The sequence below is a fragment of the Lytechinus pictus genome, chromosome 10, assembly GCF_037042905.1.
Source record: "Lytechinus pictus isolate F3 Inbred chromosome 10, Lp3.0, whole genome shotgun sequence".
Lineage (NCBI taxonomy): Eukaryota > Metazoa > Echinodermata > Echinoidea > Temnopleuroida > Toxopneustidae > Lytechinus > Lytechinus pictus.
In genome coordinates, this window is record NC_087254.1 from 3346036 (window position 1) to 3361435 (window position 15400).

General features: G+C 36.1%; 1 protein-coding gene across 2 annotated transcripts in view; it reads right to left on the reverse strand.

Moving 5' to 3' along the window:
• Positions 1-15400, reverse strand: part of LOC129268960 (tuberin-like) — a 57504-nt gene that overhangs the window by 17119 nt on the left and 24985 nt on the right. The window contains exons 17-28 of one of the 2 annotated variants that reach the window (XM_064105134.1): positions 14260-14366; positions 13164-13296; positions 11189-11311; positions 10756-10887; positions 9187-9376; positions 8529-8622; positions 7465-7567; positions 6827-6936; positions 6134-6289; positions 5107-5464; positions 3501-4428; positions 1247-1309 (exon numbers count right to left, since the gene is read on the reverse strand). In XM_064105134.1, the coding sequence (XP_063961204.1) occupies positions 1247-1309; positions 3501-4428; positions 5107-5464; positions 6134-6289; positions 6827-6936; positions 7465-7567; positions 8529-8622; positions 9187-9376; positions 10756-10887; positions 11189-11311; positions 13164-13296; positions 14260-14366 (2497 nt within the window). The remainder of the gene's footprint in view (positions 1-1246; positions 1310-3500; positions 4429-5106; positions 5465-6133; positions 6290-6826; positions 6937-7464; positions 7568-8528; positions 8623-9186; positions 9377-10755; positions 10888-11188; positions 11312-13163; positions 13297-14259; positions 14367-15400) is intronic. The other variant, XM_064105135.1, reaches the window with a different exon arrangement.

Genomic DNA, 15400 nt, shown 5'->3' on the forward strand with positions numbered 1-15400 from the left:
ATAAAACTTAATATTTGAGTTATTGGATATCAGAAATCTACAGACAGGGATGGTATCTGAAATTCTCAGCTCATTCATGATTGTATAGATGTTTAATAAAAAAAAAAAAAATATCCAGATACATATTTTATTTATATATTTATTTATCGGGCATCTGATCAAAATAAACATTTATGCAAAATCACAAAATTCATATAATAAACACATATTTACTTCATAGCCTTCGCGTCATAACATGCTTTAGGACATACACATTCATATTATCTTTCAATGAATCAGAGAAATTTGAAAAATATAAGGGAAAACAAATTGAAACGATTCAATTTAAAATTGTTGTATAACTTAATTCCTACGAAGAGGATGTTGTTTTTATGGCAATTGGACAATGATGATAAATGTGAAGTTTGTAATATCAAAGAAGATTTAATACATGCTTTTTTGTATTGTAGTTTGAATAGGCATTTCTTTTATAATTTATTCATAATGATTAAAAATGTGTATGACGTAGACCTTTGTTTTCATGTTGATATTTTGTTGAAAAATTACAAAGAAAAGAAGATTGATGATATTATAACAATAGCACTTTGGAGTATTTATAAGATGTAAATTTTTAGAAACTTACATAGAAAAGAAGAAAGAGAAAATAAATTATGGTTTACTTTTGTCAAAGAATTGAAATTAAGATTAGATATCAATACGATTCTGAGGAAAAGAAGAAAGAAAGAGATGTATAATTTGCCTGTTGCTTTGGAAATGTATCTATGAGTTTTGTTTAAAAACGATGTGTATATGAAATGAATTTTTGTTGAAAATAAATGCCCCTGTTATGGGTGAAAGAGAAAAAAATATTTCAATGAATCGGTAAAGCAACAATCACTTTGGGGGATTCACCAAAGCTAAAAATAGGACTAGAATTTAAAGCATATATTACTGTTTCTACTGATAACCCTTCAAAGCACCCCTACAATGCTTTATTTGCATTATCATTATTTTTAATTCCAATATCTTATTCAGCAATACCTAAGAGTTTGCAAAAAGAAAGAAAAAAAAAAACTAAAGCAATGAAGCACTTCTACAATGTAGAATAAAACCTTATTTTCAGGAAAAGAGGAAAAATGCATGGGGCAAATGACATGGTTTATTTTAATAAAGCTATATTGATATAAAGGAATTATTAATATGCATGATTAGAATGGCCAGAAGAAAAAAAAAGTAAAGATGAAATAAGAGGGTTAATAAAACTCACAAAGAATATCAGAAAAAAGATCCTCCTCATCATTAAATGAGGGGCTGCTGAAATCCAACAAGGCTGCATGGAAATAGGCATAAATAGAGGGGATCACAACAATATTACTGAGTATAAGAATTACATGTATACATGGAGGAGAATGGGGTAAGAATAATAATATAGGGTATTTATATTGCGCACATATCCACCTTGTTAGGTGCTCAAGGCGCTCCTATATTACCCGGCTAAGCTCGGCGTTCATAGCGCACACAGCTTTTTAAGGAATTACTTCCTACCGGTACCCATTTACCTCACCTGGGTTGAGTGCAGCACACTGTGGATCAGTTTCTTGCTGAAGGAAATTACGCCATGGCTGGGATTCGAAACCCACGACCCTCTGTTTCAAAGTCCGAAGACTAATCCACTGGGCCACAACGCTCCACAGAGTGGTAATGGAAAATCAATGAGAATTTGGAACCTGATAGTAGTATAAATAAAGATGGATCAGAATAAACCAGAGATGCCAACGTTTGGAAATTAGAATTAGGGAGGATAACTTGGTAACTAACATCAATTAAGTGCACACAGTACTCATCTAGATCATAGAGCACTCTGGGTTGCTACTTGCAGACACTCTAGAAGCAATCTGTGCCTTAAGATGCAGTACCAGAACTTGATGTGTTTATATAAATAATTACACTTAATAGAGGATTTGTATAGCTCACGTATCCACCTTGATAGGTGCCAAATGCGCTCCTATACATGTATTACCCCGGCTAAGCTAGTCTACCGATTCTGGTGCGCACTGCCTTTCGAGGAATTACTTCCAGCCGAGAACCATTTTATACCGCACCTGGGTTGAGTGCAGCACAATGTGGGTAAATTTCTTGCTGAAGGAATACACGCCATGGCTGGGAATCAAACCCATGTCCCTCGATTGAAAGACGAGAGTCTTAACCACTAGACCACGACGCCCCCCCCCCCCTTTATCAAAGGGATAAAACAGTTCCACTACTTCAATATATTACAGATTTTTCTTTTTTTTTCTTTCAAAATCTTCAAGAGGATTATTGTGGTGATAATAAGGGTTGGAGATAAGGCCATCTTTCTGGAGCATTACACTAAAATCAGAGGGGTTGGCACCTCAGATAAACAAGTACATGTAGCACAGAGATTTCTACAGAAAGGCCTGTCAATACACAAAGAAAATCTAGCACCCAAGATAAAAAATAACAACTTGATTTCCTAGGGAAAAAATAAGGGTATGAAATCAAAATGTGGTGAAAGCAAGTTAAACCTATAGATTATTCTTGGCCTTGGCAAATACATGTAGTTCTCCCTTTTCAAAAATGAATAAAAGAAAATGTGATATTTCTTAAAAACTGATAAGATTATTTTATTGAAATCATGATTTATATTTGCCACTTGGTTTGTGTCTGAAGCTCTTGTTGAAAAAACCCCCAACATATCTTTCTTCTTTGTAGAAATACAGTACAATCAGTTCAAATCTGTCTGCATTTTAATAATATTTAAGTTACTGTCACATGGGCACAGTAAGAAAACAAATATCAACAAAAAAATTCAACAGGTTCAAAATTCTAGTATATATCACTCATGTTATGATGCGAATATTCAACAAGGGCGATAACGATGATGCCATGCATGAGACAATTGATCAGTATGATAATACAGTGTGTAATTATGATTACAGGGCACAACAGCTCTAAACTCTTCATGTAGAATTAGAGCCTGAATATAGTAAGTTATACATACTGTACATGTTTACATACACGTCTGATAGTTAGAAGCAAGATCATGAAGAAATATTAATATGTAAAATAAAATCAAAGAGCTTCAACATGGCAGAGACAAAGTGTTTTGTCTTGCTCATATTATTATATATCCCAATACAGAAACAGATTACGATTTATTTTTATATATTAATTAAATTGAAGATTAAATAATCATTCTTTCATCTTATAAGATGTGACAGATCATATTTTTCTTATTCTTGGCTAGGGTTAAAGTGAATGCATAGAAAATGCTTGCACAATATTGAGAAATAAAAATGGAGTGTGTCAATTTTTGATAGATAATCATAATTTGGATTTTGATTATGGCCACTGCCATTATGCTAAAAGCATAACCGTTTTGCCATTTTTAGCCATTTGTCTGCACGTGATTTTTCAAAAAGGAAAAAAAAGTACTGAAAATCATTTATTTCTATTTAAAATTTTAATATGAAAAAATTTATGCAATAATATAATCTTACCTCCATGACCGATGCTCTGCTTGCCATCATGGATATCCCCCTCCTCCTCTTCTTCCTCTTCATCCAGAGAACACATCTCATCCTCGGACCCACTATCATCAGGCATCACCATGTCTGCATCAATGTCCAGGTCTCTGTTCCGCAGGAGCAACGCTGAGATATCGGCAAGAGGGAACTCGTGTGAGGACGGGACAAGGGCGCCACCGTTCTGGATGCGCATGATCCAGGAGGTGTTTCCCGTCGGACGTCTGACATGGATCTCTGCCCACCCCTGACACCAGCAGTTGCATTGGTAGATGGAGGCGGAGGAGACGCGGGAGGAGTACCGCGGCTTGAAGGTCAACTGATCTCCACTGTCCGCCATCCCATTTCCTGTCTGATTGACCTTTGACCCCTGACTGGTATCAGAACCTCCCTGTGTAATAGACACTGGCTTGACTGACCCTGGGGGGCAAGTACCGGTTTCTTTCTGATGTGCTTTTGAACCCTGGCCTTTATCAGCCGCAAACATAACCTTGGAAGTCACCTTTGATGGATGACTGCTGTCTTCCTTCTTGGAATGTCCCGATTCAGACAGGCCATCACCCGTTTTCTTCCCTTCAGACGATGGTCCATGAGATGTCTCAAAGGCACCGGCTGTTGTCTTTGATCCCTGGCTGACATCAGGGACACCTGAAAACATCACCTTGGATGGTGGCTTATTTCCAGCAGCTGCTGCTGACGGATTCACCTTTGAACCTTGACCTTTATCACCTGTAAACGAGACCTTCAAACCAGTTCTTGTAGAGGAGAGACTACCATCACTTCCCTTGAGACTTTCAGCCGATGACCCGTGAGATGTGTCCAACCCGCTGCTCGTGACCTCTTGGGTCACAGAGCTGAAGAGTGTCAGATGCTTCACTTCTTCTTGGTCCTCTGTTCGGGTGGCCTAAAATAGAGAAACCAGATTACAGGTGAAAGGGCAAAATTAAATAAATATGAAAACATAATAATCCCATGACACATCAGACTTCTCTCTTTATCTCTCTCTCTCATCTAATTGTGGGAGAGTTGCTGTCTGGTAGTCTGACTCCTGGCTTTCAATCAGAGGGTCGTGGGTTTGATTTCTAGCCATGATATGCTTTCCTTTATGTTACAGGGTCTACAATCTTCACAGGAAGAGAAATGTGAATCTTTTGGTTCTTTTTTTTTCTGTATCATGAAAATAATTCGGAAAAGTTTTAACCTTAATTCGCAGGGTGTTTGTGTCTTGTCAGTCCAGGGGACCTCAGATCTCGGCTGTGTATCAGCAAAAATGACTTTGGTCATAAAAAGTATTAATCGAATTAAATGAACTAAAAGCAAACTTAATCACTCATTTATGGCTTTCAGCTGAAAACACATTTTGCATTAACTTTGTGGTTGAAATCCCATTTTCTGGGTATTTTTCAGCGTACCTACATGTAGGCATCACAAATTTGGTCTCCAAAGTTGAAAGAGACTTGAAAAAAAATAGTCAGGAAATTACAACTTTATTGCAAAAATAAGGGTGCTGACGAAGGTTGTAAAATCACTGTATCTTAAAACAATGTTATCGTTCCATCTCAAAGTGAACGTCCATGAATACCTTTTTTTGCAGTGCGTTGCCACTGCTGTCTACCCGCTGTGTGTTACCAGACTTTGATCTCTGTCTCTTGAGCCTTCCGAACCCTGTACCCGACGGTGAACTCGGTTGCTTCTGCTCCTTGTCGACCTTCTCATCGGCCACCTTCTGCGTCCACGTCTCCGCCCCTTCCTCCGCCTTGTCCTGGGATGCCGTGGAGGTCGTCTCTATGTACTGCTGGATCAGGGAGTTGCACTTCTCGCACACCCCGTTGCGCTGCAGACGGGTGCTGCCTCCGCTAGTCGTGACAGTGATGACCTTGTTTCCGACAAGCCAGCTCTGACTTTGACCTCCAGCCAAGAGGAACTCTGAAACGGGTGATCTGAAAAGGATGGTGATTTTAAGAATAATTTAAAAGAACTTTTTAAAAAATCAATTAAAAATCACTTAATCAGCAAGACATCAACAACTACCTTCAGGGGGAACAAGAAGACATACCTTTGTAAGAGCTTTTATTAATTGTTTAAGTTTTGAACCTGTAATATATTTTTATTTCGGCACTTAATCGATCTGAGGCACCAAAGTAAGCTGGAAGGCGTGCTACATTAATCTTATGTTTTATCAATTTTATTACTATTTCACTTAAGTTGTATAAATAAAACTTTTAAAGAAGAAGTCCATATAATTTGAGGCTTGCACAACTGGTTCATTTAATCCCAATTCAATTTTACAAGTGCAGAAACTTCAAACCTTTATTATGCATATCAAATGTGGGCAGTTTCATAAACAATTTGTGCTAAACCTCTAAATGTGGTACCTTCCCAAAATAATTTGTCTCTGTTCTCTAATGCATATGAAAAGTTGTAATCCTCTCAACTGCTTGAGAAGTTCATGGAGTCAAGAAAAATTGAGAAGAATGGCAGAATGACAGATGATAAAATTGCCTATGTAATCACCAGACAATAAGAAGTATAATGCCAAGAGCATGGAATACTTGATTCCTCATAGCAGAAAAACAGATATTTAGATTCATAAAATATATCTTTCTTACCTCTTTGGATAGGTGGCTAATGTAGAGTAGGTATACCTAGCCATCATATCTAAGCATGTCTGGGTTAGGAGTTTGTTCAGCATATCCAAAGCTTCTTCTGTTGAGACTGACTTTGAATTGCTTCCTTCATCACCCCTTCCTTTGCCTTGATCATTCCTAACAAGACAGATAAACACAAAGCATTTATTTGTGTGTTTTAACATACATGTACATGCACCACCTATAAGTCATCAAAAGCCTACGTTTTCTAAAGGATCGACAACTTGAGAATTGAAAAAACAAAAAAACATAAGAAATGCCAAGCGCATTCATTTGATGAGATCCGTATCACCATTTCATATTGTAAAATTATGCAATGCTTAAAAGTCATGATCAATCTCAAAGGGTTTCCAATAAATATCATAAATGTCTTTGTATATAAGTATATGTATTTGAGGGACGTGATTTTGATTTCAAGCCATGGCGTGTTTTCCTTCAGCAAGAAATTTACCCACCTTGTGCCGCACTCAACCCAGGTGAGGTGAATGGGTACCCAGTAGGAAGAAATTCCTAGAATGCTTGAGCGTCTATATGGGCCGCGCAGCTAAAGCTGGGGTAACAACAGGAGCGCTTTGTATCCTCAGAGAAAAAGCACTTTTTTAAATCCAGCTATTATCATTATTTCTCCATATATCTAAGAGTGCTGTTACTAACTTGTTGGTTTTATCTGTAAGACTGCTGCTTCTCCTAAGCTTGACGATGATCGGTGGAGAGCTGCTACCCTCAAAGTCTGGGACAGGTCTCAGGGCATTCGCTTGAAGACCCTAGTAAGGAGCAAAAAAAGAGGAAACCAATATTCAAATATGAAAACCTACATACATGTACATGTAGTCAGCCATAATAAACCAAACATTCCAAGCAAAATAGCTTTTTGATACTAAAGTTTGTTCAGATTATTTCTTAAGATTACAGAGGGAGGGGGTGAACAGAGAATACAAGAGATGTGCATAAAAATAATATAATACTCATGGTTTACACTTTTTTATAGTTTTAAATTTAAAATACAGAACATATTGAACAACACAGTGGCATAAGTCTTTTAAAAATTATGATGAAATGTATATCAATAATAATAATAAAATTATAATTAGAGGACACAAAAATAATAATGACAATATTAATTGGAGCTGGATTTATATAGCACTTTTGCCAGAGGATCTAATATCAAAATTATTTTAATGCACAATAAGACCATCAGATTTAATGCTCTTAGTTCTTTGCATATACGCATTTGAAAGGAAGGGGGGGGGGTCAAGGGGAGGGCAAGGAGTTAGGAGGGGGTGGAATCTTACCCTTGTGATACAATTTACAAACTCTCTCCTGAATGGAAGACGGCATTTGATGAACCACATAGCAATCACATGGTGGGCAAGCGATACAACATATAAGGAAAACCTGCAATGAGATCAATACCACCACAGCTTCAATTACTGTCAAAACCATTTCAATCAATATTAAAGGTAAAAGAAAGTACTTGCAGCAAACAATTATTTCATGAGAAAGTCTTTAAAATCAAGGTTAACTGCCACAATATTATCATATATCTAGATCTGGTACATTGACATAAACTTATCATTGAGAACTCATGAAATTTTAGCTGAAAACCGAGAATTATGATGATCAATGACACAAAAAGGCATATGTGGGACAGTGTATTAATATCACTTAGAAAAATACCCAACATTTTATGGAATTCTGTGCTTCTTTTGCTCATTTCTCAGCATTTACACAATCTTTCCAAGAGCCATTTGTCACATATTTTTTTATTCATACATACAAACACTTGGGTGGTCATTTTATTGGATTCTTTTTTAATTTATTTTGAGATTGTTATCACAATTGGCATTTATATGCAAGGAGAAAAGATATCATAGGTCAAACTGTATCAACCTTACAAACATATAGTTACTTACTTCTCCACTATTATGAAGCTTGAAGTTATACTGCATGTTACATTTGATTGAATATGATGAGAAAAAGGTTAATTGCCACTTGATCTACACCAGCTTTGTCTAAATTCCATTTGGTCCACTCCCACTTGGTCTAATCCTAGCTTGACTACAACCTGCTTGTTCACTAACCATTTGGTTACGCCAGTTACACCAAAAGGGTGACCATGAAAATCTGAACAACTCCTCTACACATGAAAATCAACAAGTGGATATACTTTCATGTAACGATGTCAAAAGGAAACTAAAAATTAGAAAAGTGATCCTCTGACAACACTCACATAATACTACTCCAACCAGCTACATGTATGCACATTCAGCCCAGTTGCAACTATGTGTATGATTTGCTCTCTCTAACATCATATGCGTGAGTTTAAAGCACTATACAAGAAATGATCTCCACTTACTTGAATGGGTTGGTGTAATGAAGCGCCACCGCAAAGATACTCATGTATTCGCTCTCAACAAAGTTCGCATACAGCTGAGGAAACCAGATTAAACCTGTGGATAAGAACAAAAGGATTAAATGATAAGATATTCCTATCTAAACTAAATCAAAATTCATATGACGTCACTAATGCTATAGGATCTGAATCAAATCCAGATTGCAATGGACACTACTGAATCACACAATGTCTGATACGGACCGTCATCATCAATGTATAGCACAATTTACTTACAATGTACAATTCAATAATATTTGGTTAGAAATTTGCCTCATCATTACCACCTTAGGTCAAGAGGTACAGGTACATCAATGCACATTCATGAACAAGCAGAAAATGACAGTAAGCTTTGTATTGAATGCTGAATTCTCAACCTAACACACACACATGTACGGATGCAAGTCATTTGCAACTTGGAAAGCTTTACCACTGAAAGGAAATACTGCAGCATTACAACAAATAAATATAATACGAAAGACATATAAAACATGCTAACAATGAAAATGAGAAATGTACTGTCCTATAAACAGAGACACTAAACTTACTTAACATATCTAGAGGTTTAAAATTCATATATACATGATAAAATGAGTGGTTCTAACACAGACACTAAACTCACTTGAAAGGAACTCCAAGACAGGGATAGCCATGGTTGCAGTAGCAGACATCTGAGACATGACTAGGATGATAGAAGGCAATACCTTCAACATGGTGTCCTGCATCTCAATGACACACAAGGTCAAACCATCCACGCACTGCTGGGCACACTTCAGCTTCAGGCCGGCTTCAAAGCACTTGATCAGGAACACCTTAAAGTACAATGATAACAATAATAAGCATACATATACGCACCATCAATCTAGATATATTATATTCCAAAGCCCATAAGAACATGAAAAGAATAAGAGATTTTGGATGAGTGTCATAGTACCAAGAACTGATGATAGAAAATATTAATCTTCTGTTTAGATTTTAAAAGTCTCTGTTAATAAAATGATGTCACATTTCTTATATTTAACCCTTTGAACCAAAAAGGCAGGAAACCGGCATCACTATAAAAGCGCATACATGCATATACCCTAAAAGCCGGAATACCGGCTTCACGTCATGTGACTCGAAAAGCAAGGGTTTTATGTGTCAGGTGACCCTTTTAAAATGACATCATGTGGGAGATATTCAGTCGATAACTAAAATATATAATATTGTCGATATATGGCTTTCATTTGAAGCGCCTTGAGCATTTAATCAAAATGGAAAGAAGCTATATAAATCATATGTATTATCATTATTATTATTTGTGTATTTTAAAGAGGTGTGAAATAAATGAATCTGAATCTGTATATGGACTATTGTAAGCTATTGATGAATTTTACATCCGTCAAAGCAGTGATTTTGAGACAAAATTTGAGATTATCGTCGGTACATGAAGCTACACAACATCAGCAGGGCCAGGTCAGGTACCAGTGGAGTAAGGTGCCGCTGGCGTGGCTGGGGTTCGAATCATGCGAATAGGAGATCATTGATTTCAAATGTCATGTATTTCTTCATTTCACCGATAATCTTGATATCTGCAATTAACTCAGGGTGAGGGTCACGACCGTCCGACATAATTCAGGGTTCAAAGGGTTAATAGTAGATTATTCCTAAGAGAAGTTACTGCGCTAGAAAAAGCAAATTCACCAAATATGCTACTTGTGTTTTGGGGATCTTTAGAAGATGCTGATGTGATGGTCTCAGGCTGAAAGCTGGTGCATAAGGCATAAACATTTTGGCACCAAACAATGTTAAAACTTTCCATGTAAGAAGGATATTTTTAATCTTTGGGTTTGTAAGGGTTCATATCTACTATCAAACTGATGTAATTACGATTTGGTCCAACTGTCATTAAGGGATAAGAACTGAGAATCATGGGACCCATTATTCAGTCCATTGACAGAACCACTTCCCGGGGGGACAAGACATGTAATTCTGCAAGAATCTCAAAAGTGGGGGAGCAAAGCAACCAAGCTTGTCATTGTGGTGCTTTTGCTTTTTATAAAGTGAAATTGAGGAATTTTGTGCATACACTGTACTTTTGGTGAATTTGTGATTTATTTATTTTTTATTTTTTTTTGGGGGGGGCAACTTCCCCCTACTCCTCCACTGCGTACCGCCATGGACCACTAGGCCATGACACCTGCATTAATACCTTCTTCTGTTGATCAAGCAGCGTATGGTATGGCACCAGAGCAGTCAGGGCACTGTATATACCGGTATAGAAATCAATTCGGTTGAATCCTTCAGAACGCTGTAAACGATTTATGTGACTTCTGTCTTCCACCTGTTGGCAAACAAGACACAAAAATAGTATACAGCTATTGCCTTCTTTGAGGTTGAATATAACATTTATATCCCTGAAAGAGTTATATTTTTCCCAAGGGATCATATTTTGCCTAGGATGCACAGCGTTCAGGGAAAACGTTTTAATATAGCTTCGAAAGGGAGTTTGGGAGTTACAGATCTAGAACGGGTAGTGCGATCATAGACACCCTTACAGATATTTGTATAATGTCAAGATTATCACTTGACATTTTCTGAAATGGTTTTCGTGATTAAACTGAATTCAAATAAAAAGAGCTTACCATGGAACAAAGGACTACACAGAGGTTCTCCATGTTGGCATTGGCAGCTAGGACCAGGTTCTTGTTTTGTAGAGCTTTGGTCAGACAGGGCAAGACCAGTGATAGAACCTTCCAATGGGTCTCCTGATTAGATTAAAACAAATTGAAAAAGAATATATAAAAGAATTATTCACAGAATATATAAACTCCATGATTTTATTTCTATTGCATTTTAATAAACCAATTGTGATTATTTTTTCCTTATATGCCAAAGCAGACTATTTCTATTTTACTCAGGTACTTTTACTGCTAAACCTTGACTATTGGCGTTGAGGCCCTTTACAAACAATTTTCCTGCTTTGGAGCCAGAGATTTGTCTTTGTCATCTTGCAAGTCATGGCGTCTTCAAATTAGTGCCCAAAGTTTTCCGCTTTGCGGATTTTCCGCGGAAACCGGGGTAGAAAGCGGAAAACACAGTTTTGAATAAAACAGTGAATTCGGTGAGAAATCTTAGTTTTAAACTTTAAAGTATAAAAAATTGGTTCCAAAAGCATCCTAATTGATAATACAGTCTATAAAATCCAGTCTAGGAATTGCACAAATTAAGCTCTTTGAAACCAGCCTACTGATCGCAAACCTTACCAGATTTGACCCACAATAAATTTATAAGTACAACACTACGTACTACTTACGCAATGCAGCTATCCCAGCAGCCTTTGTGCGCGATTCGTTCTGGAAATTTCCATGCATAGCGAAAGCAATATTCACGTGCACATCACGTTACTACGGTGATGGAACGCTTGGTCGCCCGTACTAGTAGCATGTATGCATCAACGAACGTAGAGGGCAGCAACAACAAGTGTGTTGCTGCCCTCTACGTTCGTTGGCATGCATGTTCATTCATGCAATATGCACATGTATGTAATGTGACGTGCACTGTTGTTGTTTTGATCGTTCTGCTTGCATGCGCATATGACTTTAGTTATTCGAATTCGCCCATGCTTTGGAGTACGTAGGAAGGGAAGTCAGGTAAGAATTTTTACAGTTTTTACTCATTCAAAATTTAAGTGTCTTTTCTGAGCTTTCTAAGAATTTCAAAGTGAAGAAATTTAGAAAGCAGAATTTGAGGTTTGTAAAGCAGAAGAAAGCAGAATTTCAGGTCTAGAAAGCAGAAAACTTTGGGCTTAACTTTAAATGCGTTTTTTACGGTGCGCTTCCTCCATCTTCAGCGCATTGATTTCTTTGAAAGGTGAGTTTCACAATCCATATGCCCATGAACTATTTTCACGACTGTTTCAGAAAGGATTTCAAATTTTTGAGAGCTACGCTTCTTTTTAAATCTACGATTTTATTTATACGGCATTTTACCAAACCAATGTAATATAGTTTTCTAAAGTTTGTTATAAGAAATGCATACTAAGTTTGTAATTACAATGAAAATAGTCAAAACAACAGCATACAAAATTCATGCCTTAAATATTTGAAGACATGCATGTTACGATGCTGTGGTCTCATGAATATGTTTCTAAAAACCAAAATGAAATTCCATGAATAATACAAAGTCAGAGCTGCCAACCTGAACAAGAATACTTCAGTATTTCTAAAGCTGAAAATCAGTACTTTGGTGAGTAAATCAGTATTTTCAAAAAAATACCATAGGACAACACATAAAACTGAAAATTTAGAAATCAGTATTATTCTAATTTTTCAGTACGAAATACGGAAAGTCTGTACTACTTGGCAGCTTTGCAAAGTTTTGTATGTCCGACACATATTCAAAATCATTTTTAAAGATCTGATGATTTGAAAGCATTGCATACATGTACATGTACTTCAATGTAAATAAGAACCCAATCTTTTATGAATTGGTGATTTAAAAATTGTTGTGTGCTGTCGCCGAGGTATACTGTATCATAGTTGTTAACCAGGTTTTATTGAGACATATTCCGAAGACAAGCTAGCCTTACTGAAATCTACCGATGTACATTTCTCTTACCTCTCTCAAGCATGTTGTGACGATTTTAAATGCTCGGATGAAAGGGATGATTGTCGGTTTAAGGTGCCTTTCACCTGGAGGTGGTGAACTGCATACCGGTGGAGACGTCTTTCCTGCTAATTCAGTTTCCAATCTGTGACACAGAAAGAAGAAGCACCAAATTCATCCATCTAAAGGCAAGGCACTACTGACATTCCCAGCATCCTTTGGAGTTTACTTTGAGGGGAACATGTCATTTATAATAATAACTGACTATTTTTTTTTCACTACAAAACATACAAATGCAACAACCATGACATACACATATCAAGATGTGTTAATAAAAAATCCTGAACATTTTTTTTGGTTATTGTATTTACAAAGTTGAGATGGATAAAAACCTCCCCCAAAAACAATCAAATTCATGCAGATATCTGTAACTGAAATATCATTCTTTTGATATTTCTGCTGGGGACAAAAGTGGTACGGTACTTGGAATAAAATTGAGATGGTGTTTCTGGTCAATTTTACATCTTTACTCTTTGAAGCACTAAATAGTGACTTTCATTTTTTCAGGGCCTCATTTTTACAACTTATTAGACACTGGTAACAATTGAGATGTTACAGCTCAGTTTTTTGAAAAGTCAATCCAATGCTAACCAACACCTTCATATTACCAAAGAAATAAAAAATAAAGGTAAAAGACAGTAGTTGCAGCAAACAATTATTTCATGAGAAAGTCTTTTAAATCAAGGTTAACTGTCAAAATATCATTATCTAGATCTGGTACATTAATATAAGCTTTTCTTTGTAAAATCATGAAATCTTAGCTCAAAATCAATAATTCTGATGATCACTAACACAGAAAAGCATATGTGGGAGAGTGTATTAATATTGCTTCAAAAAATACCTGACATTTTATGGAATTTCGTGCTTATTTTGCTCATTTCTCAGCAATTACGGATTTTCTTCCAGAGCAATTTTTTTTATTTATACATACAAACACTTTGGTGGTAATTTCATTGGATTCTGTTTGAACTCATTTTAAAATTGTTACCACAACAACTGGTACTTATCTTTAAAGCAAGAAAATAGTGATTTTTAAAATCAATCTCACCTTGAATCACATAGAATATGAGGGCTATATTTGTAGATTCCATTCTCTCCTGGAAAGCCCAGTCTACACATGCTATCTGCTCTTAGCTGAAGCAGGAACTCAAACACCTGTAAACAGGGATTTGAAAAGAAATGAATGAACAAGTGGATAAAAAAGAATATATGCAAATTAATGTGTGATTGAATGAATGAATAAATATATAGATATGAACACAAATAAAATACATTAGAAAAAGCACAAAAAGTTATTAGTACCCCGATACCTTCATAATGGCTATAGCTGATGAACATAATACAATGGCAATGCCATTTATACACATGCCATTTACTAAGACAACGCAGTTCCTGAAACATTTGAAATATGTGTCTTGCACATCTTCATTCACAGACTAATGTGCATGCTATCCACGTGAGCATTCATCAGAAACTAAAGAAGAAGTTTGCTCCAAAGAATTTTTGCTGATTGAGTCATTGTCATTATATGCCATTATTATGACAATGAAATAACTGGCAAATTAGACATTTGTATCTTGCACAATGTCCCTCCTAGACCAAAGTGTGGGCCAAGACTTTGGTCAATTGAGCAAAAACTGTTTGGCGATTGACTAACCTCCAAGTCTATACACTGATAATTTTGTTATATACATGTACTGTAATAAAAGAATGACTGAAATAATGAAAAGATAAGTGAATGAATTTCATATGGTTAATGAATAACTACAAAAATGCATAGAAGTATAAATTGTAACTTCTGATGGTTTCCATGGCGAAAAAGAATAGTGTAGTAGGTTTCACAGTACACCATGTATCTTTCTTGGGCAAGTGCTGGTCCTGAAAAGGACCACCCAAACTCGACGTTTCAATAAGTGTGTTCTTGTCATCTTCAGGAGTATAAATTGATGTTAAAAAGAAAAAAAAAACAATATCAGTAATAACAATTATAAAAATAACTAAAAATACATGTACCAAACAATTATTAAAATGGATACTTACAGAACACTGCAGTTGCTCTGAGTAATTGAATGTTAGTAGTAAATCGAGAGCTGGCGCCCGTAACACAAAGCTTAGCAACGATCGTAGAACATTTTTCTACGATTGATTCCATTGACTACAATGTACAATCAATCATAAAGTCAATTGTA